The sequence below is a fragment of the Oxyura jamaicensis genome, chromosome 4 (assembly GCF_011077185.1).
Source record: "Oxyura jamaicensis isolate SHBP4307 breed ruddy duck chromosome 4, BPBGC_Ojam_1.0, whole genome shotgun sequence".
Lineage (NCBI taxonomy): Eukaryota > Metazoa > Chordata > Aves > Anseriformes > Anatidae > Oxyura > Oxyura jamaicensis.
In genome coordinates this window covers 69,477,390-69,502,389 of record NC_048896.1, presented here as the reverse complement: position 1 = coordinate 69,502,389, position 25,000 = coordinate 69,477,390, and the positions used below count along the sequence as shown (strand labels likewise).

The window sequence follows — 25,000 nt, the reverse complement described above, 5'->3', positions numbered from 1 at the left end:
CAGCACAACTCTCAAACAAGGGTGTTCAAAACGAGGTAAGAATTCACGAGTAGGGAGCACCGCACATGGCAGCAAAGAGACCCCATCCTGCTCTCCACGCTCCAGCCCGCTGCATTATGCCTAGCAGCCCACACCCCACACTTTCGGGGCGCTATGGCGAGGCCCTCCCCGCGGCGAGCAGCGCACCCCCACCCCTCGCCCCAACCGCCGCACCCCAACTGAGGCGCTTCCGTCTGAGCGCCCTGACGTCACGCGGCGGGGCGGCCCGGAGGGAGGCGACAAGATGGCGGCGGCGGCGGCCGGACGCGCGCCCTCCGCCCTCTCCGCCGCCGCCCGCCGGCGCCGCTGAGGAGGAGGCAGCGCCCGCCCCGCTCCGCCCCGCCGCCGCCCTCCTCCCCTCCCTCAGCCGCGGGCCGCCCGGCCATGTAGACGGGGCGGAGGAGCCCCCCCCCACCTCAGCCGCCATGGAGGACGCGGTCCCGGGCGTGAACGCGGACGCGGAGGTGCGGAAGCTGCAGGAGCTGGTGAAGAAGCTGGAGAAGCAGAACGAGCAGCTCCGCAGCCGCCACGCCGCCCTGCCCGCCGGCCCCGCCAGCCCCAAGCGGCCCCCGGCCGGCAGCGGGGCCTCGCCGGGGTCCCCCCTGCTCGCCTCCGCCGCCGCCTCCCCGCCGGCCGACGGCCGCTGCCTCAGCCCCGGCCCCGGCCCCAGGGCCGCGGGGCGGCGGCCGCCCCCCGAGGAGCCCGGCGGGGAAGGCGACGGCCTGCTGGACGACGCGGCGCTGCTGCGGCCCGACGAGCTGGAGCGCCTGGCCGGCTGCGAGGAGGACGAGACCGGCTGGTGAGGAGGCGGCTCCGGGGGTCCGCGTCGCCAGGCGGGGATCTGGGCGCTTTGTGCGGGGAGGCAGCCTCGCCCTGTGGCTGGGAGAAGGGGTCGCGGCCCTGAGGGGCTGCACATGGCGGTACTCCTCCGCTCCGAGGCCCCGCAGCTTTTTGTTTGTTGGGCCGCGGTGGGGGTGTGCGGAGAGCCGGCTCCGGTCGTGCCACGGAGGCGGTGGGATGTGCTGGCACAGGTTGGGAAGGCGGGGAGGTGTTGAGGGACCTGTGGAAGGATTTTGGGGTAGAGCGGGGTGAGCCACTGTGCTACTTCCTGAAACACATCAGGCAGGTTGAAAGCCGGGATTTCTTCTCGCTATAAAGGCAGCAGATGTGCCGTGCTCCTTCATCTCAGAAATGTGTTGGCTTCCGTGGTTTCCTTCGTTGCTAGCCACAGTTTACTTCAGGCAATCCCTCTGTTTTAAATGGACTGCTTACCCTGCTGCTCCAGCAGGAACACCAGCGGGTGTTTGCTCGCCTTGTCTTTGTGACACTTTGAGCTTCTACTGTGAAGCAGGAAGGTTTCCTTTCTCTTAACGTCATGCTGTTCTCCAGCTGTCTTTCTGAAGTTTCCCATGACACTAGTTGAGGAGCAGCATAAGAGCTCTGGGAGAAGCAGTGGGGAGGAGCATGGTGTCAACAGGGAAACACAGGGCAAATGTGTACTGCGAGGAAAAGTGTAGCAAAAGCAGTCTGACTTGGCTCAGAGATGGTTATAAAGTTCAGCTGCAAAGGTCTTTTTCTAGAACTAACCCCCTGACAAACAGATTTTTGTTTAAAAACAGAGATCTTTCAGAGTAATTAATGCTATTAAAAACACTTAAATGATTTCATGCGTGGGCAGTGTTTCAGTTGCTCAGGGAGAATGCAGTGTGTATATTTCCTAAGATAAGTTACTAGCCTGACATCCAGCCTGATCCACTAGAGAAGTATGAGAACATAAATTTATTCTGATCCAACACAAGGCTACTAAAATAAAACAAGGCATCATCTTCCAGATGACGAGTCCGTGCAGAATAGCTACTCTTATTTCCCAGCTTATGTCTTGTAATCTCCTGGTTTATAGCACGTTAGGGAAATAAAATATTCTGAATTTGTACAGTAAGTTTGGAGTGGGATGGCAAAATCTGTGAGTGTCATGTTTTCTGGTGACAATAGCTGTTACTGTTTTTATGTTAATCCTAAATCGTGGGAACCATAACACATCTCTTCAGTGAAAGTTAATGTCACAAGAGCATACGGTGACAGTGATGACAAATGCAGCGTGGCTTTGTTTACGCAGCTCTGGACGCTCGTGGGCAGGCGGCAGAATTCGCTCAGCACTGTGCTTGCTGGTGTCAGGTGTTTGGCACTTAGGCTGCCTGTTGTTGTGGCTTCAGTTGCGTTTCTATGCAAATTCCAGTCCTCAAAAGACAGCAGAACTCAAGTGCAGTTTGCTGCAAGTCTTTGCTCCTTTCCTAATATTATAGTGACTATAACACTAAATTTCAGTCTCAGGTGTAGCACTGAGAGATAAAAGAACTTGAAACGAGTAGTTTTAAACATTTACTTGTTGTAGCACATGTCAAGAAATATCAATGTGTAATTAAATAAACCTTTGTCCTTTCATGCTATAATTTACTATGCACTTAATGATAGATGTGGTTTGGCTAGATTGAAAAGTTGGCAGGTGAATATTTTTTTCCAAATTATTTTCTTAAGTGGAAATCAAACTCCTGCAATTTCTGAAGACCATTTAATTCAACTGTAGAGGCACTAAGTATTCTTAAGACCTTTTTTTCTTATGAAGGTAGGATGACTTTATCTTCATAGAATCATAGAATGTCTTGGGGCCGGAAGGGACCTCACAGATCGTCTAGTTCCAGCCTCCCATGCCATAGGCAGGGATGCCAATTTAAATAAAATGATCAAACCAGATTTTTGTGCATTTGGTAAACAGATTATCACTCTAAATGAAGCTGGAAATTTTGAGAGCGCTAGTGGATCAGTCAAAAAGAAACAACTCTGAAAATAGAAGGGATGATATATAAGTGGATTTCTCTTAAACTTTAGTAAAGATCCTTCTCTTAAGGCCTTGCTTATGCAAGGTCACTCAACAAGTAGTTGAATCAACTGTGAAAAGAGTGAATGTACTCAATTAAAATTAATCCTTGTGTGAACTCTTTGTGGTTCAAATGGATTTGGATCACTCCTGCTTATCCCAAAATCCCATTTGAACTGTAGGATTATACCTCTGTAGAGGTGCAATCCACTTACCAATTGAGGAGGCCTCAGATGGAAACAAACTAAATTTAAATCACAGCTTGAGCATTAAAAGTTGATTCATCTGTTGATTCGTCTGCACAGAGAAGCCTGGATTTGTCTTGGCTGCTTATTTCAGGAGGATGTTGCTGTGGGAGTTAATACATGAAGAAGGGTGCTGGTTCTCTCAGCTTTGTGTAACGTGGGCATTTTTTCAGTCCATGTATTCACAGACCTCATCATGAAATGGTCTGCAGCCTCATTGTGGCAGAAGCAATACTTTTCTTCACTGCTAAAACTGTATTATTTTACATTTAATGCTCACACTAGATTAGTGCTTCTGGATCCTGGTTAAGAGGCTCAGACTTTATTCCTAATATGGTCCTGACGTTGCAAATAGCCCCGTGCACATGTGCCCAGTATACTGAACTTTACCTAGTCCTGCTGAGAGTTTGTTTTAGGCTTACTAATGACTTTATCAAGAAGTTAACACTAATTCTGGCGATGCATTTGTATAAGTATGCCTGTTTAGCTGTTCTTGAGCCAGTCTGGATTGATTATTTTTTTCAGATTTCAATGTGATCAGGTCTTTCTGTAAACCAATTAAAAAGACAGGAGGGCAGGAAGGGGGGATCAGAGTGGAGAAGTCTTCAGAGAGGCAGGAGGTAGCATGCAGCTGCCTTCCTGACATGCTGGCGTGACAAGGTTGGGCGTGAGCATGTAGCGTGCTGGAGATGACTCGGTAACAGTACACAGGGTGGCCTGCTGTGCTGCTTCTTAAAAGTGAGCTGTCTCCAGTTTATTGCAGGATAAGTGTGCACACATGGACAATTACCATAGCGTAGTTAACGTACTGTGGATCCACGCTGTAACTGGTTTTGCGGTAACTTGTTGCATGGTCACTTTCTTAAGCTCTCTGAGAAGCTTTCTTTTAAAAGGGAGAGCAAAGCATACATTGATTTTTCTTCCAAACGTGTATGCAGTCTGTGCATAGCAGAATATAGAGGTTGCTGTGTATAAGCTTTACATGTGCTGCCCAGCAAACTTTGGAGCAGTTGCATCCTCTTTAAATGATGCTGCTGTAAAAGCCAGCCTGCACTGACCGGTGTTTTCATGTCATGTTTCACTTCAATCTTAAGCCTCCCTCGTAAGGCAGGAGTAGCCGATGGCTGGCTGAGTTAATTTCTAGACAGAAAGCATTTGCTGGATGTTTAAAGTTAAATTACTGGGATTTATTCACATTAATATTTCAAATAAATATTTTCAGCGTTTTTGAAGGCCTCATATTGGTTGGGTAGCCTGTTTAAAATGGAAAGTAAGTGCTCTTACTACTCCATGCGGTGTCATTCAGCAGCTATTTCTGTAAAAGTGATACCTATTTTTAATAGTTTACACTTCTGTTCTAGTCATCCATTCCAATTAGCTGGCTATGCTGCTGTTTTGAGAGAGGATAAAAATATGATTCTCATCTGTAATGATTCGCACTGATCATCTTTCATCTCCCTGCTTAATGTTCGGTGAGCACTGGCTTTGTGTTTTGGGAATCTAAAGTTTGTGGTGGTAAACTAGCAAAATGTTGGGTGTTTTAGGCTAGAGCTGCACCTGGGTGACATCTCGCTGCTGGAATTGCATTGCAGCATTTCCTGTTGGGCTGCCAAAATTGCATTGTGTTAATGTGGCTTGGGCTTCTTGGAAACCGAACAGGTTCGGATCAGTTCCAGCCTGGTCATTTAAGTAAAAGAGAAGCGATGCTCTTCATTTTCTGGCAGACTAAGTATGAATGTAATCTGAAGTCTGTGGTGTTTCTTAACCAAATTCAGATAAAGGCTCCTCAAACTAGGAAGACAACGTGACAAGAAGCATGTAAGATGAGTAAGGATTACAGAAATTATCAGCTAATTACATGTAACAACTGGTAACATCGAAGACTAATGTCCTTGAGATATCCATTTTGTTGTGAAACAGATGTTTGGGGACTGAAAAAAGAAAAGGAAGACTCAGGAAAGAATCCTGAGGAACAACTTTTTTCCGTTTCTGACTTTTTGTGTGATATTTATGGCTTTTAAATACAACTGATGTTTGGATATCATGAAAGCTTTGGTACAGATTTCCTTTATTGTCTTAAAGATATTGCTAAAATGTGCCTCATAATCATGTCTTGTTTAGGCATGGTCCACGTTTCTGCCTTCTTATAGGTGTTGGTAGAGCTCTTGAGCCTAGTAATTAAAGAGGCTTATTTTGGAACATGTTTAACAGGACACAAAACTTCTCAACTTCTTTCTCTGTAAGTAACAACAATGCCATACTAGAGTGTGCATGCTCTAACAAATTCCTTGTGAAAAGCCTCCCAAAGCCTGTACAGAGTTTGTGTGACCGTTCCAGGAAAGCTGCATCATGGTGTTACAGGAGTCTTCCAAGCTCTTGAAGGCCTCTTGTCCTTTTTTTACAGTATCTCTCTCAAGCAGTAACGTATTCCTTTGAGATGAGGAAATGAGCAAGGGCTATAATTTCCAGAACTAACCAGTCTTTAATTGTTGTGGTAGTTTTGCTCCCAGGTGCACTTTGCAAGCCCTGAAACTTTCCACTTCTGCTTGAAAATAATACCATGTAGTTAGAAGTGCAATTATAATAGGAGGATTTAATGAGACTGGTCCAATTAGAAAGTCCAGATTCTTTAACTCTCTACTGGTATAAAGGCTGTCAAAGCATTTTTGTAGTATTCATCTCTTTGTTTTTGAGAGACGTCCAGTACTTGACTGGTGCAGGAGGAGACAGAAGGAAGTCTGTGGGCCAAGTATGTTCAGGGATGCTAAATAGTTGTTTGTTTTTTTTTTTTTTTCTTTACAACCAGAGGGTCTCTTCAGTTTTTTACCTGTAGCTGTTTATTCAAAATTGACCTTAAAATTTATCTCAAAGTGCTCCAAATAGTATCTCCAAGAATTTCAGATTCATCTAAAAGTTTAGGTCAATGGTGTTGTGTCCAAAACTGTATTTCCAAGGCTGTCCTATATTCTCATCTGTTGCTTTATTTACTTTTAGTAGCTTTACCTCATGTTTTTTCCCTTCTCTTCTAGGGGAGTGTCTTACTGACCAGTCCTTAGATACCCACTTTTCCTTTGCTTCTTCTGTTCAGGTTGCTTTCTTCATCCCACTTTTGTCTGTGATGTGTTTTGTCCACTGATGCTTCCTTGTCTCTATCATATGTGACTGTTTTTGCTTAAAGCTAATGTGACTAAAATAAACAAGCTTTAACTCCAGGTCCTTCAGCTTGCTGTCTTCCATCTAATCTGATCTGTGATTTCATACTCACCTGCGTGTTCTTCTCCTGCACTCGAGCAGTAGAAGGATTTTAGTTCAGAAAGGCTCCTCCTTTCTTCCTGGTTAGAAGCTTGGCTTCTGACTTCATGCCTGTGGCAACCAATTGCTTGCATTGTAATGCAGTGCAACGGAAGGTGCTCATCAGGTGAGGTAATGATTATGGAACGATTCTGTTCCTATCTCGGTGTCCTGTTCTTCAGAGCTTCTTCCAGCTCAACTGTGTCCCAGTGCAGCGTGCTGTGGCTTTCCATGCTGGCATTGTCATATGAGCATGTAGGAACAGTTGTCTTTCTGCAAAAGCTTTTCCCTTTTTGTGCTGTGTCTTCCTAGGACTAATCCGTAGAGCCCCTGACTGCTTTAAATTTCAGGTTGGCCCTGCTGTGACACAGTGCCTGGTATGACAGCTGAAGGAAGGAAACAGTGCTATGTTCAGCACAGTCATAGAGTTCTGGGCTTCTTAATGCACCTTCAAAACCAGTGGAAGTTCTTGAGCTTCTTTCTGTGTACTGTTTTCTTTTACTCATCTTGTGGCACTAAACTTTACTTGAGTCCTTATTCTCTTGTGGATCAATTGCAGTGCAGTTTTTCTGGTGTGCTAACATTTGAAGCGTGGGTGGTAACCGTAAGCTGTCAGCTTCCTCAATTGCTTTCCATTTCCTGTTTTTAGAAAGTTTTTAGAAAGTTTAAAGATGTATGAAGCCATTGGTGATCTTCAGCCGTAGAGTTGCCGTGCTGCCAATCAGCAGTGCTGCCAATCAGCAGTTACGGTGCTGCAAAATGCATGAACAGGTACAAGTGGAACAAGTCTTCTGGGAAGCTCTTCAGCTAGAGAGGGCCTGCAGCCTCAAAGTCAAGCAGTAGTTTGCTAAAATGATCGCTTAGCTTTATGAGGCTATTTCTACATGCTTATTTTAATTGTGTACTATCCTTTCTCTTCTTTTTTTTTCCTTTCTGCTATTGGGAACAGAGAAAAAGTAGAAACGTGACTCCAGTCCTTCGCCTTGCCCTTGATCTGGATTTTCTTGATTAAAATTAGGCAAATAGTGAGTAGAACTGTGTCAGTTTCAAAACTTAAGACTGGCTGTTCTTTCTCAGATGCAGAATAACAACTGCTGCTTCATAGGAATGAGAATTAATTATTTCACAATGTAAAAGAAACTGTCTTGAGAGTCATTGTGTTACTGCATTGATGCACACTTACTTATCGTGAGGTAGCGGAGTAGCATGAAATATTCTCAAGTTCTGCCTTTCTTGATACGTAGGGTGAAACAAAAACCTTCAAAGGCAAAGCCACTGGCTGGAAGGAGGTGGGAGAGTCTGCAGTATGTGTTTGGTTTGAAGGGGAGTGGAAAAGTAGGAGCTGTATGAGCCTGAATTGTTTCAGTAGATAAACTACTTGTGAAACAAATGCAACAGCTGCAAATTGCAGAAAATAATGCAGTGGAGCTTAAAATATTGGGTGCCATTTTGATCAGTCTTGTAGGGTCGTTCAAGATACCCGTTGTGTGCATCTTTAAAAAGGGGACGTGTATTTTAACTTCTTGCCTGTTGCACTGGGTATTACTGTAAACACTTCAAATGTGCATGGAACTTCTCAAACACAGCACAGCATGCCAGCGATCCAGGGAGCTGGGAGTCTTCTCCACACAGCACAAGAGTTGGCAGTGTTGTCTTTGACACTTCTCGGTACTGTGTTACCCTGCCTTAGGACAGACGAGTGCAGGAAAGACAGTAAAAGTGCATTCAAACTGTTAGAGAGCTAGTAAGTGTTAAACATTGTCTTTAACTCCATGTAGATAACTGCATAAAGCACAGCAATTTGTGTAATTGTTGCCATAGAACTGTGAAAATCCAGAAGTTCCTGTCCTTTCCAGGGTTATTCAATGATATAAATACGTGATGGGCTCTTAGCTTTTCTTGGGGGCAGAGTGCTTACAAGGATCTCTACAAAATCAGTGGTACCTTCCGCCCAGTGTCATGTTGGGCATTAAGCTGCATGGAGCAGTGGTGGTTCGCATTGTTACAAACTGCTTTGGTTTTGTGTGAAAACAGGTATTCATAATCCTCTGTCCTCCATTCACAGTCACAGCCTTTTAGTTTTGGTGTTTGGGGGACGAATGTATCAGAATATGCTCTGGACAAAGTGATCAGTGTTTTGGGTAAGATGTCCTTGGTGATTTTTAAATATGCTTCTTGGGAAGCTTTTGTAAGAAGCAACCTTAATAGTAGTGATTAAAAATAAAATTCTTTTAAGGTGTTTATAAAAACAAACCAGGAACTACAGAAGAAGGGTCAGTTAATAATCTCTTAATAGACCAGTGGAGAATAACTTCTGTGTTGTCGATGTCGTTGGCATAAAGGGAACAGGCAGTTTTGCAGTTTTGTGTAGAAGCATGCTGGCTGGGCTGTCAGATGTTCCTAAGCTACCCTGTGAAGCCTACAGCCATATTCACCTGGCATACAAGGTCTGTCATTGGATACTCCTAGAAGAAACACTTGTTTAACCATTTCTGCATATACAAAAGCTCCAGGTAGAGCTGCAGATCTTGCAGTTCATTGTTGTCTTTTGCTGAAGCAAATATCCCAGTTTGCTTTTATTTCAAAGATAAGGCTTAAATATCCCCCTTGTGAGTGTCTGATTGCATTTGACTTTGTCTTTAAACTGTTTGTTGAGGGAGGGTGAGTTTTCAGCTACATTTTTAGAGCCTTTCAAATTGGATATTTATTTCTTCCATCGTGGAATGCTGAAGTTAAAATAGATGAGTGGAGCTGCTGATGGGCAAAGGCCTCAGCATATCTTCCAGAACAATATGGTCTCATTGTTTCCCTTTACTCTCCTACATGCATTATCTGTTGATCCTTGTTTTTAATGCTTGACTGTCCACCCCTTAGGACAAAGATAGTCTCTTTGTTCTGTGTTCAAATGAAAATTAAAGGATCAGGTGCTAGGGTACAAGTTATAAGTAGAAAGAAAATGCGTATCGTTCAAGGATACTGAAATATGAGATATGTCCTGTGTCCTTCAGCACTGGTGCTTGGCTATTAAGGTGCTTATCACTTGCCAATATCTTTGCATTTAGGAAAACTACAGTTGCATATTGGTTAGTGCTTTATTTCCTTCTGTAAGTTGAATATTACTTAAATCAATGAGATCAATCCTCAGTTATGTGTTTATGCAACAGAGTGAAATTGTCCATATACCTGTGTTTAAAAAGTAAAGATGTTTATTTCTGGCATATCAATCAGTTTTTCACAAAGTAGCAATGTAGGTAGGCATCAGCTCTTGACAGAAGTCTTCAGATAGCCATGTGTTATCAGTATTATTGTGTATCCAAAATCATTAATTTAAAACTAAATCTTACCCTTTCATTAAATTTCAGGATTGTACTGTAGGTACAGTATAAGAATAGAAATAGCATACTAAGCAGTATTTTCTTACATGCCTGTTTTATGCCCATTTTGTCTTCATAATTTTTATTTCTTCTTTTCAGGCTATATACATCCCCAAAGAAGAGACTGACTCCAGTGCAAAAATCTGTTAGTCCATTAGTTTGGTGCAGGCAGGTGTTGGATTACCCAAGTCCTGACATTGAAAGCGCTAAAAAGTCACTGATCCACAGGCTGGAACAGACAATGTCAGGTGAGTTCCTTCATACTAACACCACTGGGTTGTGCATATTTATTCTGAAGAGTTTAGAGGGATCAGAATCAGCCAATAATAGCTGTGAGAGAAGAGGATGAGATGCAGCAGTTACTTCTGTCTAAAGTTGTTGTGGTCTGAAAACAGTAATCCATTCTCCTAATTTTCTGCAGTGACTAAAATGAAAGGAAGCATTAGCCAGGAGTCAGGATTTCAGTTAGGTCACCTGCGTAGTAAAAATATGTTTCTTTCTGAAAACATTTGACTGATGACCTTACCTTGGAGATTTTACTTTAAAGTAGAAGGCTCTAGTAAACTAGCATAATTGTTAGGTGATGTCAGTTACCACAGAGATTAGTTTCTTGCTAGATGAGCTACTGTATTCCATCTAAGAAAATGAAGGCTGAATTTCTTGAATACTTTGGAGGAGGTAATATTAATTCATTTTCTTCCCATCCCAAGTAATTTAAGATGATGTCACCATTAGATTAAGAAATTCAGAGTTTGATTCTTTCTTGACGCAGCATAGTTGGTTATATTTGAATCTGGGAAAGGAATGGGTGCCTGGCCCTTGAGGAAGAAAGCCTACCATCTTCATCCTTTCATTGTCAGTCTTTCTGATGTCGAATTAGCAGCAAAAATGCTGAAGGTCTGATTAGGATTTTCTGTTCATCTGATTTCTTTGTTAATTTTCTTGATAACTTACCAGCAATACTTTTCCCAGTGAATGTTCTACATTTGTTTTAACCTCTCAGTCTTTTCCAAAAATTACTTTATTTTAGCTTTTGTTTGAGCCTATTTTTACTGGAGGAAAAAAAAAGTTATACTAAGATATTCCTTTCTCTCTTACTATGAACATCTATTCTTGCCCTGTATGTCCATCTTTTTTTGGTGTTATGTGACTTTTTTTTCTAATTGTTATCTGCACGAATTAACAGAATGATTGGACTTGAGCTAAGAATATTTGAAAATTTAGTTCCACGAGTGTTCCCAACCACCTTTCATATACAGAAACTTCTCTGAGTTTGACTGTAACTTTTTTCCCCTCTTTGGATTCTTCTCTGGAGCAATTCAGTCTTAATTCTGATTTGTATTAAGATTGTTCGTAATAAAACTTGAAAAAATTGCTGGTAGATAACACAAAAAATCCGGTTCTTGTTTTTATAAAACTAGTAAGTAAAATGGTGAAAGTGCCTTCAGTATGAGTCACCTTTTTCTTTCCCTATTTCTTGTGCTTTGTGTAAGCAGCCTTGACAAATGTCCATTAAAAGTTTTCCTGAACAGTTAACAGGCTTCCTACAGGTATAGACTGAAATGCTAAACAATGAAAAGTGCCCAGGTCACAGGGATTTATGGAAAATGATGCAAATCTGGGAGCCTGAAGAAATTGTGGTATGACTTAACTAAGTATTTAGGACTGTATAGTAGTTAGGTTAAGCATGAATAATTTTCTTTTTTTTTTTTTTTCTTCAGAGCTGAGTAGAAATATTCCAGAAGTACCACACATTCTGCAGCCCTTAGAATATCTTTAAAAATTCAGTCACGGTAGAAGCAGAGTGGCAGGATACTACCATGTGGAATGGACAAAATTTAAAAGTTTGATCATTCAAACTGAGTCTAGGCAACTTCATTTTTTTTTTTTCCATATACCAGAGAATCTGCTTCTGGCAGGGACACTTGCAAGAATACAGCAGATGGCCTATAGTACTCATTAGGGGAAAATATTACTGGTAGAAAAGACGGGCAGTAATACTGCTACTTGGAGAAGATTGCATGGAAAAGGGAACTTGCAACTGAAAAGAAAGTTGTTCTTCAGAACAACCAGACTACTTGCAGCAGTAGGGTAGCAAGAAGCTCTGCTGGAAAAGACAAGTAGTCCCTCTTGTGTGATTCTACACCAGGATTTCCAGAATATTCTGGGCTTTTTATTTTACATCACATTTGTCCCTTGTGGACCCCTGTCACTTAACTGAAACAGTAGCTAGTAACAAGTTAAGAATTTTCAGTTCCAGTTTCCATTGATAAGGCTTTTCATATTACTGGTACTTTCTCTCCTGAGAGAGAAAGTCTCCATGTTGCAATTTTTACTGAGGCAGCAGTATTTTTTTTTATTGAAATATTTGAAATCAAATGCATGATCACTACAGCCCGTAGAACTGTGTGTAAAAACTTCAGTGTTTTCCATGCTGAGTTTGATTTTATTTTTTTTTTAGTTAAGCACCGAGCGTGTTCAAAACCAACTATTATTTACCTAACCTTGGTCTCAGTGATGGAATTCCCTAATGATTGTTTTGAATTACCACAGTGACTATTAGAATAAACTTGTCACTTAATCATAGCAAACACGTTTCAGATCTCTATCATGGGGAAAAGTTGGTCTTGATTCATAAAGTAGGTCTTCTGAACTACCTAAGCATCAGTTTTCTGCACACAAATTTTTCTATTCCTCTCTTCTGGAGCAAAAGATGATTCAAGACCATTTAACCAGCTGTTGACTAAAACTAGGTGCTGCATGCTGTTTGTGAATGTTGTGAAAGAAAATATACATTAATGTAAAAATGCTGATCATTAACCCTGCCCTCTGGTGTTTTGAAAGCTAATGTGTAATATTTTCTAACGTAAAATTTCATTTTAATATAGAATCACTTTCACATTAAAATAGATCCTGATTACTAATGTTGTTTGACAGTCCTTAGACCGCATTTTAAGCTGTAAAACTACCGCCTTCCTAAATTAGAGAAATCCCTGTTGGAATTCTGTACCAGAAAAATGGTTTGGGTAGAGCTCTTTTTCCTGGGGAAGAGCACAGTGCTGAGAGAGATAGAAGTTTGTACTTGCCTAGGATGAAAAATGCTGTACCACAAAAATTTCATCCTGTACCAGGGAGTACTTTTCTGTATGTAACAGAAGAATGCTTTCTTTCATCTGAAGAAATCTGCATGTGATAAATATTTTGTGTCATTGTGGTATGTATAAAGAGCCTGTTTTAAAGGTTAAGCAGTAGTACAATTGTTTCCAAATTTATTTAACATTTTGAAATACTTGTCTGTTCAGTAAACACAAAATAAAGAACTGTTGTGCGTACTTATATATTAGGGTTTTTTAACCATCCTTTTCAGTAAGAGATTGAAAATTATTCTTTGTGGTGTGGGAACAAAGATTCAACTGGAATAGGTACTGTGGGGTTTCCTACGTGAATACTAAAATAGCACTTGCTGTCAAAGGAGTTCCCATCAGAGTCAAACAGAATACAGCCTGCTTGTAATTATCTGTTCTGTTAATTGAGCTTTGTAATAAAACACAGTTTTCCATTCAGATATCCTCAAAATAAACTGGAGGTACCTTAAGAACACTGGCAAAAATTCATTGGATTCCGTAATTGATGAATTCAGCACATGTCCTGTAAGGCTTAGAGTGAAAGCTCTGAGAAGTGGAATATAAAACTTCTGCCTTTGTGCACTCTAAAATAATACTAATATTTATTGGTTTAGATACCAGAGAGGCTCTTTACAGAAGGTGCTGTTTAAGGAATCTGCTGTAAAATTAACTTCAGTTTCTGCTCTTTCTGCCTCTGTTCCGTTCTGCTATCCATGGCTTGTGTTGAACAGCTGAGGAGGTGGTGACCAAGTGCAGAGTGGAGCAGGAGGAGGAGCTGAAGCAGGTTTTGGAGCTGAAGCGGGCTTTGCTGCTGAAGGCAGTGTTTCATGCAACTGTAGTCTATTTGGCTTTTAATAACGTCCAAATAAAGAATTTACACCAAATAAACATTTTTAATAAATAAATGTAAAGTTGTCTGACATAGCAGAATGGAATACATGTTTTTTAAATACGCTACCATCAGTAGCCTAGTTGTTACTGCACTAGTTGAAACCCTTTTTCTGTTACAGACATGTCACGCTTTTCTTTGAAAGGGCTCAATTTCTTTTTTATTTTTTTCCCCTGGAACGTGCCTGAGTGTATTGCCACACATCTACAAGGCCTCTTTTCATTTTATAGTATATACACATAGTTTCAAAATTCTTTTGTCTTGAAGTTTAGGTTCTATCAGCTAGGTGAGCTGCAACTTAATCTAATCTAGACTTATACATCATACAGTTTTGATCTCTAGCTTTCACTTCAGTATTTTGCGACGTACTTGCTTCTTTGTTCAAGTACAATTCACTTATCAGCTTGACATAAAATGCTTTCGGCACTGAAGAAACTGACTTAACCAAAATTGACCAAATTTCCTTTGGTTCCCACTTCCCCCATTGAAGTTCCATTTTCTGTCACTTTAAAATAAAAACTAAATTTCTGAGCAAAACGCTCATTTAAGTAGCTATACAAATCATCCACTGTAACCTGTCAACTATGGAAACAGAGATATCCTAGTTGAATTTTTGGCAAGTACTTAAAATTCCTCGGGAAACACTTTAGCACTGATATTTAAGATCGGTAATAGAGGAAAGTACTCCATTTTGGCTCTTATGTTGCATATAGTGTTGGTGTCCATGGATAGAAAATCCCGAAGCATTAGAACTGGATAGAAGAGATTGCCTACAGTCCATTTGAAAGAGTCATTAAGTACTCTATTTTGATAAGAGATTTTTGAAGTTTACCACATCAGATGTGAAAATGTAGAAAATGTGATTATAACTTCTGCCTAAACAAATGTCATGTCAAGGTAGCCAACGTTTTGGCATACTTTTAAGAACTTCATTTGGCTGAAGTGTTAAATAGTCAATAAAAACAACCAAAATAGAAAGTGGATCTTAAAAGAAGCATTAGTGTGGATTGTTGCGTTCGAAGCAGTGGCTGTTTCATCTGTCTTGGTAAAAACCTGGCAACGTAGTGATTTGTGTCATCCTCCTGTACTTGAAAAATACTTTCTGAACTGAACAAGTGATACTTTCCTGATTGATTCCTTTAGTTATGTTCTTCAATAAACTGAAGAACAGTACATGAGAAAAACCACCATGTGGCATGTATTGTCCTGGTGACTTTCGGAGAAACTTTTTTAAGTGGTAGATTCAAACAGCACTTACAGATCTTACTGCAAAACACATTTGACCATGTTTTCTGCTTTTGAGTGCCCAGCAGGTTCATGGTATCCAGAGATACAGGTGCATTTGCTATGCTTAACTTTTTTTAATCCTTTTGGTGTGTGCTTTGGGGATGTTCAGAGGTGGTGTTGCTGGTGGTGCCAGTCTTGGGGTTGCTGTTGAAATACTGCGTGGTCTGGACAGGTCTTTGAATTGTGGAGAACTGGACCTGAACTGCATTCCCATATGGTTTTATGTACAACTTTATTGTTCTTTCACCCTAAAAGACCACTGCAGGACATACTCTTTGAATGCTGGCTGGTTTAGTTTGTCTGTATATATTAATACTCTCCCAGAGATTAGCTACAGTTCTTGGACAAGGGCTGGGATGAAACCTAGGGAGAAGGAGAACAAGTTTTTTGATAAGTTGATTGATATTTAAAAACAGTAAAATTCAAAGGTAACTGCCTCGGAAGTTTCATTTTATTATCTGGCTTTATGTGTGGAAATTGTGTTCAGATTTCACCTGGATGGCTGCAGTGATGCAGTAGGCTCCTTAGCAGTAGCCAAGAGCAGTCTTTCTCTGTCAGTATTTTTATAAGCTAAGGACTTTTTTTTTCTTCAGTGGGCACTTGCTGTTCTTGTAGCATTGTCTTTGTCATTTTCCAAGGTAGGCTGGTATACAGGGTTGCATCCAATATTATTCAGAATGTAATAAAGGCAGCTGTGTTTCATATACTCTTACATCCAGGGATGCCTCTTTTCTTTATCACTAAATACAAATTGGATGTTTTTTGTAGCCTTTGATACTTGATGGTGTTCTCTGATTTGCGTGTAATTGCATAGGTTGTACGTTAAGATAGCTTAGCTTAGTCTTTCAAGTCACTTCCCTTTTCCTTCCTTAGGCTGAGCACATTGAACAGAAGAGAGCAGGTGTAGCAATTCTACATTTGATTTCTACTAGGAAAGACAAATAAATTACAGTAAAAAAGAAAAGACAATACAGTTGTACCTAGGAGACTCGGAAAGCAGTTGGAAAAACTCCCTGATGACAGAAGTGCTCTGATTGGATTGTATAGCAATTACATCATGCTGAAGATATCATGTAGTATTACACTAATTTTTTGATGGTTCCCTTCTTATAATTTGTCACTTTCTTCCTCTTTTATACAGCTTTGAAGAGACAGAATTTGTACAGTAGCCCTTTCAGTGCGGTCAGTTACGCAAGCTCCTATAGTCCAAATACTAGTAGCCCCTACAGCAGTGGTTTCAACTCTCCCTCCTCAACACCAGTGAAATCTGCTTTAGTAAAACAGTTCATACCTCCTGGTACCTCAGGTAAGTGTGTGTGTCTGTGCGGAGCGGAGGTCCATTCCTTTTAAAAATACGTGCTCAAATACATTGCGTTTGCACAGAACTTTTGGAAGACACCAAAACCTGTCAGTTTTCTGCAGGAAGTTTGCATCATGCAGTATTCAAACGTTTTAGGAAAGGCATTTTTGTGGACCTTTTGGTGTGAGGTATGTTTTAAACGTTTGGATGTGTATTAGCAGTAGACCAAAAGTCTTGCTGTTGCTTCTGTGGAGTCCCAGCACACTTTTGAGGAGCTTCTAGAATTGGCCCTGCAGATGACTGAGATATAAGTTGCATAGTACACATTTAAATGTTACATGTTTGTGGTTGTAGTCTCTGCAATTGCGGTATTACTTACTCACTGAAATATTTGGTATGCTGTGTATCTATCCATCAGTACCTCTGAGATGTGAACAATGTAATCTAAGAAAAAAGCATATATTTCAGTTAAAGACATTCCTTGAAGCTTTGCAGGCATCACAATAAACAGTAACTTCTGGCAATGTTTTCTGCCTTTATTCTGCACTATAGGTTCTTTCTTTGCAGTAGAAAAATCGATGCTTGGAACATATCTCTTCAGTGAAGTCAGGACGTTGGCTTGTTATATTTACTTTAAGTCACGTTAGTTTGCAGGGAAAATGAAAAAAAAAAAAACATTACATTAACAGTCCCACTACCCGTAGTTCACTGTGGACTTAGAAAGAGAAGCCTGCACTACAATATACTCAGCAGCGTCATTACCCAAGTTTTATTTTAATGTGTGTAGCCCTGGTCTGCATTATGTGCTGTGCTTGCCTTCAGGACAGAGAAGAGATAATATAACTGGAAATGGGCTGTCAATCAGAAGGCAGCAGATGGGAAAGTTTTACCAGTATGTTACAGTCTAGCAAAGGTGTGTGCTTATAACAAGTAGTATTTTTGGATAAACTGTATTTTAAGCATTCAAAACAATCAGTCTTCATTGGATCAGCAATTCCTTATTGTTCAAGAAAGATACACAAATAGTCTAACTTATGTCCTACACTGTAGTGTGCAGAGACAAGACTTAAAGCATAAATGAAACAGGTATGCAGTTGCTCTTTCTGCAAAAGCTGTACAAACTCCACAGCAGTTAAAAAACTTGGTACAGATGGACCAGAGTATATGTCATTAATTTCTTCTGTCATCGTTACAATGATTTTATATAAAATTACTCATTCTGTTTGTGTAAATAATATTTTCAGCCTAGATTTGCAGTCAAGTATTTCAAATGGTCAGTTAGCCTCAATGTGTTAGTCATAATCTGTTCTCAGGTTGTCGGTTCTTTTAACAGGATATGCAGCTTGCTTTTTTTCTTTTTTTTTTTAATAAATCTGTTACTCAATTTTCTTTCTATAGGTCACCTTAAAAGCTCAGCAGATAGGAATCCTCCACTAAGTCCACAGTCCTCTTTGGACAGTGAATTAAGTGCATCAGAGATGGATGAGGACTCTATTGGATCTAATTACAAGCTAAATGATGTTACAGATGTGCAAATTTTAGCACGAATGCAGGAAGAAAGTAAGTGTTTTGCATCCTAAAAACCAAGTGGGGCATTTGATACATTTTTTTTAAATTGAACAACTGCAGTAGGACTTAATTAGCAGGAATGAGAAAAAGGTTAAGACTCTACTAGGGATGTACAAATGTAGCTCTCCTGAGAAGAAATGTAAAGTCAGTCTGGCAAGACATATGCAGTGGCATTTTTCACTATTCTTTTTTTTTTTTTCCTTAGGTTGACTTGAGTCTTTGTTGTCTTGGTCTCTCTGACACTGTAGAAAGTGGTAGTAATTTTGGTTGTCTAACTCAGTGGTCTCCAAACATTTTTATTGCACACCCGTATCAATAAAATTCTTGAGCACCCCCCATGTATATGTATTAATTTATAAATTATATACATGTACAGTAGTATATTATGTACATTATAAAAAGTAGACAAAAATATACATTGAAAAAGAATGAGATAAAGTGATGCAAACACTAATTAAAATATTATTTTATATATTAATGTTACAAAAAATGATTTTTTTCCTTTATTATAGTGGATTGTCTTCTGTACCCCCGAGGTGTGGGCACACACCTTTGGAGGCCACTGGTTAACTGAACTCTGTTTCTCTAGGGGGAGCTTGTCATGTAGCTGCTTTGTTGCATTTCCTAATGCATTGCAAGAAGCCTTTCACTGCAGTTCTTGTAGGATGTTACCTGATAGCAAAATTAAGATGTGTCCTGTGTTGTGAGTTTCCAGCCTGGGAGAGGAGATGAACAAGTAGACAGTAAACTATACCGATGGCTGCTGTAGTAGGGAAGGGGATGAGATCACCTACTTATTTCAAGAGATTATAGCCTATTAGATAACTTCATTTGATACTAATCTGGAATCAATTTTGTATCTCAAATAAAAAGAGGGAAGATGAGCCGAATGTAAGTTTGAGCTCTGGGCAGATATCTGTATGTGCTGTCTCTAGCCTGAACCATTTGTGGGCAGAGAAAAAGTAAACAATGTTCTCATCGTTGCCAGGCCTCCGGCAAGAGTATGCAGCAACTGCTTCACGGCGTAGTTCTGGTTCTTCCTGCAATTCTACGAGGCGAGGCACACTGAGTGATCAGGAGCTTGATGCACAGAGTTTAGAAGATGAAGAAGATGGCATGCATCACGCAGTGCACCCTGCTGTTAACAGGTTCTCACCATCACCTCGTAGCTCTCCCTGGCCGTCACCAAAACAATCTCCAAGGAATTCACCTCGTTCCCGATCGCCTGCTCGAAGTATAGAGTACAGTAGAGTGTCACCCCAGCCTATGATTAGCCGTTTACAGCAACCTCGTCTTTCACTTCAAGGCCATCCTACAGATTTGCAGACTAGTAATGTCAAAAGTGAAGGTAATAAGTTGTGTCTCAAATTCATTACACAATTAGTTAAAGTACTTGTGTAGTTGCTGTAAAGGATTTTGGTCAGTGTAAAGAGCTAAGACTATATGCCTGCATAATACCATGGTCTAATCTCAGAGTTGTTTAAGAAAAGCATAGCAAGCAAAGCTTAAATTTTGCTCGGTAACTCTTAATAGTCAGATGAGTTGATAGGCTTCTATTTATTTTAGATATTATCCAGTCACTGAGTGTAATCAAGCTTTGTGGTGACTGAATTCTGTCTGTGGCAGGAAAATGCACTAAAATAAAGCAGAACACAAGGGAAATTATTCACCAGGAGGGTGAGGCCTTGCAGATGACGGAATAAGATGCAGAGAGAATAACTGCAGAGATAAGGGTAACACTGCAATTTATACGTGCCTTTAGCCTGTGAGATAGCTGAACACTCTCTTCGGACAGTGTAGGATTGTGACCGTTTTGAGCATGAACATGTTCTTAAAAATAGTAGTACTGTCTTTGTTGGATATTTTAAATATTTCAAAGCTGTGCAAACTGCCACATAAGAAGAATAATACATGCAGGAAACGTGACACAATTAGACTATATCTAACCTTAATCTATCTAATCAATTTCCCATTATATGTGATTATCTGGCAAATAAAATCTTCAATGCAGAAATAATACTAATTTAGGTATTAAGAATACACCTTATTTATTATTATTATTCTTTAAGGTAAGTTGGATGTAGAGTGTGTGATGTAGAGATGATGTAGAAATGTATTTTGAAACAGTTTTTCATTTTTTTTTCTCCACTGATACAGCAGAGATCTATGCCACTTACAGAATTCCACTGAAATTTTAAATTTTTAATTAGGAAATTAAGTGTGCTAGGCTAGAGCTTTTGAGGAAGATGATCCCGCAAATTTAATTAGCTGCTTAAGAATATCTTTGGAAGGGCTAACAGAAATCTCATCTAGTAATAGTAGTTTGAGAAAGTTTTAGGTATAAAGGAAACCAGTCAACACAGAAGTTAGTAAACTATGTTGTAGCTCAGTCGAGAATTAATTTCCTGTTCTTTTCTAGGGCTTCATGAAAGTCTTAATGCATACTAGATGAGCTACAACAAAAATATTCCATTAGAGGCAAGGTACCAAAAACTGGCATCCCACGTATCAGAGGGATGAAAATAGAGCGTGATCATGTGTTTCTGAAACACTTCCAAGGAACCCTCTTGGAATGATTTTTGTGCTGTTGGATGTTGCTTGGATATTCAGAGTTGTTACACCAGCAGCCTAAAAAAGTTGTTTGAGATATTTTTTTTTCAGCTCTAGACTGGTTAGAGGGAGATTTAGATGTTCAAGATGCACCAACTGCAATGCAAACCAGTGCAAACTTCTAAGTGAAGAAAGTATGCTTGTAAAAGTATTCAGCCTATGAAGATGCTTACTTTTGCTTTCATCTTCAGTGCTTGTGCATGGTTAGAGTACTTCTTCCCCGCATCCCCATTCATCATCAGGTTGGCCATCCATCATGCTTTGTCATCTGCACTCCTGTGTCCTGAAGTGTGTCACCAGCCCAGCTCTGCATGGGTTGGACATAGCAGAATGTCATTTGACTTGGGAGAAATTTAATGGCATCTTTGTGTATTCTGTGGCAAATGGTACCAATTGTAGAAGATCCTTAAAGAATCAGTACTAGCTGAACAGATAGTCAAATGAGATGTGATAGAAGAAGCGTAACGTTTATTTAATTTTGAATGTTGTGTGTTAACAGTTTCTTTCCAAGTGCGTGTCGGTTATTCATTATATAATATGCTATTATGAGGCTGGATAGTCCCCAAATGTTGACTGAAAAATGACAATTTGTTTTTAATCTTCAGGCAAGCATTGTATATTACAACTTTATTGATGAAGACTTTGAGAAGTATGCCAAACTGCAAGTTAGGTTTCTCTGTTGAATTGCTGTAATCATAGAACAAAACTCAGGGAATTAAAATCTTGACATGATTCAATTTCAGAACATGCCATGACTGACTTTTTTCACCACAAGTGAAAACTGTTCATTCTTCCTTTTTTATATAAATGTTGTGTATATGATGCATCTAAAGAACTATAATGTAACAAAATATGCATTTAAATTGCAGTGTAGTTTATATACCTAACTATTTGTGTCACTTAGATTTTTGGTTTCAGCTATTGGTTAAGAGCTTGGACTTTGTCCAGCATTTGACTACATATCGTGATATCGTTGTGTTGTTTCATACAGAAAAACTAAGGCGTAGTCTTCCAAACCTGTCCAGGACATCTAATATCCAAGCTGAGTCTGTGAAAAACAGCAGAAGTGACTCAAACTTCCAAGTGCCAAATGGAGGAATACCTCGCATTCAACCTCAAGCCTCAGCCAGTAAGTACTTTTGTGGCATTTCAGTGTATATGTTAGAATTGAGTGGTGGTACTGAGCTTTTTTCCAGTGTCGTGGCACAGAGAAACACTGCATGCCACACTGGCAATGCTAATTTTGATTTTAATCACATTTGTCTGGAAATTTATTTATTTTGGTAAAAGAAATCAGGTACTGAATATATTCAAGGGATGTTTGGTCTCTAATTAAAGTATCTTTTGTACTGTCCTAAAAGCATATACAAAAGCACTATAAAGAATGTAAACATAGTAGTGTTAGACATTTCAGAAACCATTTATTTTCTGTGATTAACAGCAGGTATAATGCCTAATACTGTTGAATTTTATTTTCAGACCACAAAAATGTATCAGGCTACCAAAATACTTACCTAGGTTGGGTTTTGCTATTTTTAACTAGTGAAACCTGATCTGAATCATACATGCAATTTTAACTCTCATTTGCAGTTTTTCTTCCTCTGTTCTGTCACCTGACAATTCTGTGTTCAGATGCAGATTTTACTTTTTTCAAGTGGCAGTGTTTCTCAGTAAAGGTTTGGGTGAACCTGCATCCTGTGAAACAAATTAGCCCAGTGCTGGGTTAGTGCCTGCTAGTTTATCTAAAAGTGAACTGCTGATATGAGAATGCTGCTAATCTCTCAAGTCTCCTAACAACGGTGACCTTAAAGAAGCCAAAGCAAATGAAACTTAAATATTCAGTGCTTCTTTGTATGTCAATATTGACAGTTCCTGTTGTTTAAATGTTTCCTGACCATTTTATTTTAAAACAAGTTTCAAAATGAATAAGACTGTGTGACATTTTCAAAGGAAGAACACGTTATGAATGTCATTATTTGTAGAGCTTTGAACTATAAAAGTTCATCAATAATCTAAATATTTGGCAAGTAATGTAAGATAGTATCTGTGAATGAAACTAATTTTATTTTTACCCATTGAACAGTAAACGCATACTGGTGTACCAACTGGCCTTTTTAACTAGTCCTTTCAAAACAGTGTGCTAATACAGCCAAATACAGTTAAATACAAAATAAGGAATACAGATCTTGCCAAAGACTACAAGATTTCTATCTCTGTAGTGTCTCTGACTGGATGTAAGGGTTGTGTGTCCCAAGTGTGTGATACTATAGTCAAATCTGTAAAGGTTGTATTTGGTGTTTTAAAATTGAGCAAACTTGAAAGAGGAAAGCAAAGAGGGCAGCTTAGGTGGTCAGAACGCTGTTTTCAAAATTAAAAGTATCTTCTTAGTGAAATTTTATGGAAAGATCAGGCAACAGAAGTCTTGATATTCAGTATTAATTGAGTTACTTCATTGCAGGAGTGTGACTTATGTTTATACATATATAATTTTTTTTCCAACTGCTGGATGGATTGAGAATCATGGAGACTATTAGGTAAATTTGTTTGCTTTTTATGGGAATCTTTCCCCAGATGTGAACCACTCTAGACCAACTTACATTTCAATGTAAGTTAAGTATAATTAATAAAGCGCAGATTTCTAGCTTTTACAGTTTCCCTGCTCTTACAGATGTTTGTCAGAGTCTTGCTATTGACAATCGTAAAACGGTTTGTGTATGAAGTCAATGAGTAAGTATCTTCGCTTAGCCTGGATTCAAAAAATTTCCTCAAAACTGTACATTGTATTAAACAAATACAGAATTGTGTCTTTTTTATTGTATACTTTTTGTTTTATTGGTTTTATATTTTGTCACCTTGCACAAAGCACTGTTAAATTGCAGCAAATTTTTGTTTTCCCTTGGCAATGACTTCCGGGTCTTGGGATTCAAAGCTTCTTCATACCTGCTAGTTTTGCATGAGCTTACCTTTGCAAGGATGCTGGCTTGCCACCTGAGGTCACTACTTTTCTCTTTGTCAAAGATCTGCTGTTCATAATTTACTTGCACATTCGCTGTGGCTGCAAAACTGAACTTGCTATGGTTGCTGGCATTCAAAAATGAGTTAGGAATCCAGTAATTTTCTGTACAGACAATTCCTGTTACGGGTACATAGGCAAATTGTACATGCCGGATTAAAGAGTAGAGGAAAGATACTTCCAATACGTACGATTGTAAAAGGTGAAGAAGACATTTGGTATTACAAGTTTTAGCTGTAATTTAGTGAAAAATCCAAATTTTCTTTGAAAAGGGATTGACTGAGTGAATTACACTTTAGTTTATAACTATTAGAATCTTCCTTTACATCTGTGTCACCTTGCTGTTATGCAGAAAGGACTTTTGAATATGAAAGCTGATAAATATTTTTCATCTTAAAACACTGGAAGATATGGTAATACTTGCATTCTCCAAGGAACAGGTATATTTTAGACTTTAATGTGTTACAGATCGCAGAAGTCTCTACATGTAAGTACTACACCACATAGACGGTAGCAAAGCTATTGAAAGGTGGCTTCCACATTGGAGCTATGTGCTTTCTTGTGGATTGAGTGTTCATGATACTTCTGTACTTAACTAGCACTTTTTAACACAAGGATGTGAAATCTTGAAACAGAGTTAAATATGATACCTTTTCAAAGAGCTAAACTGTAGATTGTACAAATTATGAGTAAAGTCACTGTAATCTGCTTGCCAAGATCCAGCTCCTTGGCACATTCAGAATAAAAGAAGAAATTTATTGTTTTAAGGAAACCAAGTATTCCAGTTCAGTTAATCAGAAATAAACAGAACTATGTATATTCAGCTTGCACCGTTTGTGACAGGTAATGTAATAGCATACAGAGCAGTTCAAGAGCAGCAAATAGTGTGGATGAACATGCACTCCATGCTTACCTCAAACTGCATGTTTCTGCAGCATTACTCAAATTGCCCTGCCTGAAGTTCTTTTCGGTGGTGTAGTGCACATAATTGCTTAGCTGTTGAGGGCTTTCCTGGCATCTCCATTCAGAAGGAAGGAATTTTATATATATATTTTAAATTCTTTCCATATCATCGCACATCTCTGACTTGCAAGGAGTGTAAATAATATGGGGGAAGAAACTTAATGCCATATACAGTAGCATATTTAAATCCAATTGAATGACTTAAGGAGAAACTAAATTCAAGATCATAAATATTGAAGGAAGAAGTTGTTCTTGATTTTGTGTGGTGAACAAAAACACTGATTCAGTAAAAAATGGTATTATGGAATACTTGTGGACAGAAACACTCCGGCCCGTGGTCAGCTTCACTAAATTCCTTTAAGAAAACAAGTCATTTTTAAACATCTTACTGCGTTTAATTGGCTGCTTATGGGTAAGCCT

At 39.6% G+C, this 25,000-nt stretch overlaps 1 protein-coding gene across 3 annotated transcripts in view; it reads left to right on the top strand.

The window, feature by feature from the left end:
- The first annotated feature begins 353 nt into the window (after positions 1 to 353).
- The window catches only part of SLAIN2 (SLAIN motif family member 2), a 35,040-nt gene continuing 10,393 nt past the window's right edge, over positions 354 to 25,000 (top strand). For 2 of the 3 annotated variants that reach the window (XM_035324271.1, XM_035324270.1), the window contains exons 1-6: positions 354 to 838; positions 9,924 to 10,072; positions 16,267 to 16,431; positions 17,824 to 17,985; positions 18,983 to 19,342; positions 21,596 to 21,733. In XM_035324271.1, coding sequence (XP_035180162.1) covers positions 465 to 838; positions 9,924 to 10,072; positions 16,267 to 16,431; positions 17,824 to 17,985; positions 18,983 to 19,342; positions 21,596 to 21,733 — 1,348 coding nt within the window. In that variant the 5' untranslated portion in view covers positions 354 to 464. Of the gene's footprint in view, positions 839 to 9,923; positions 10,073 to 16,266; positions 16,432 to 17,823; positions 17,986 to 18,982; positions 19,343 to 21,595; positions 21,734 to 23,272; positions 23,332 to 25,000 lie in introns of all 3 variants that reach the window. The other variant, XM_035324272.1, reaches the window with a different exon arrangement.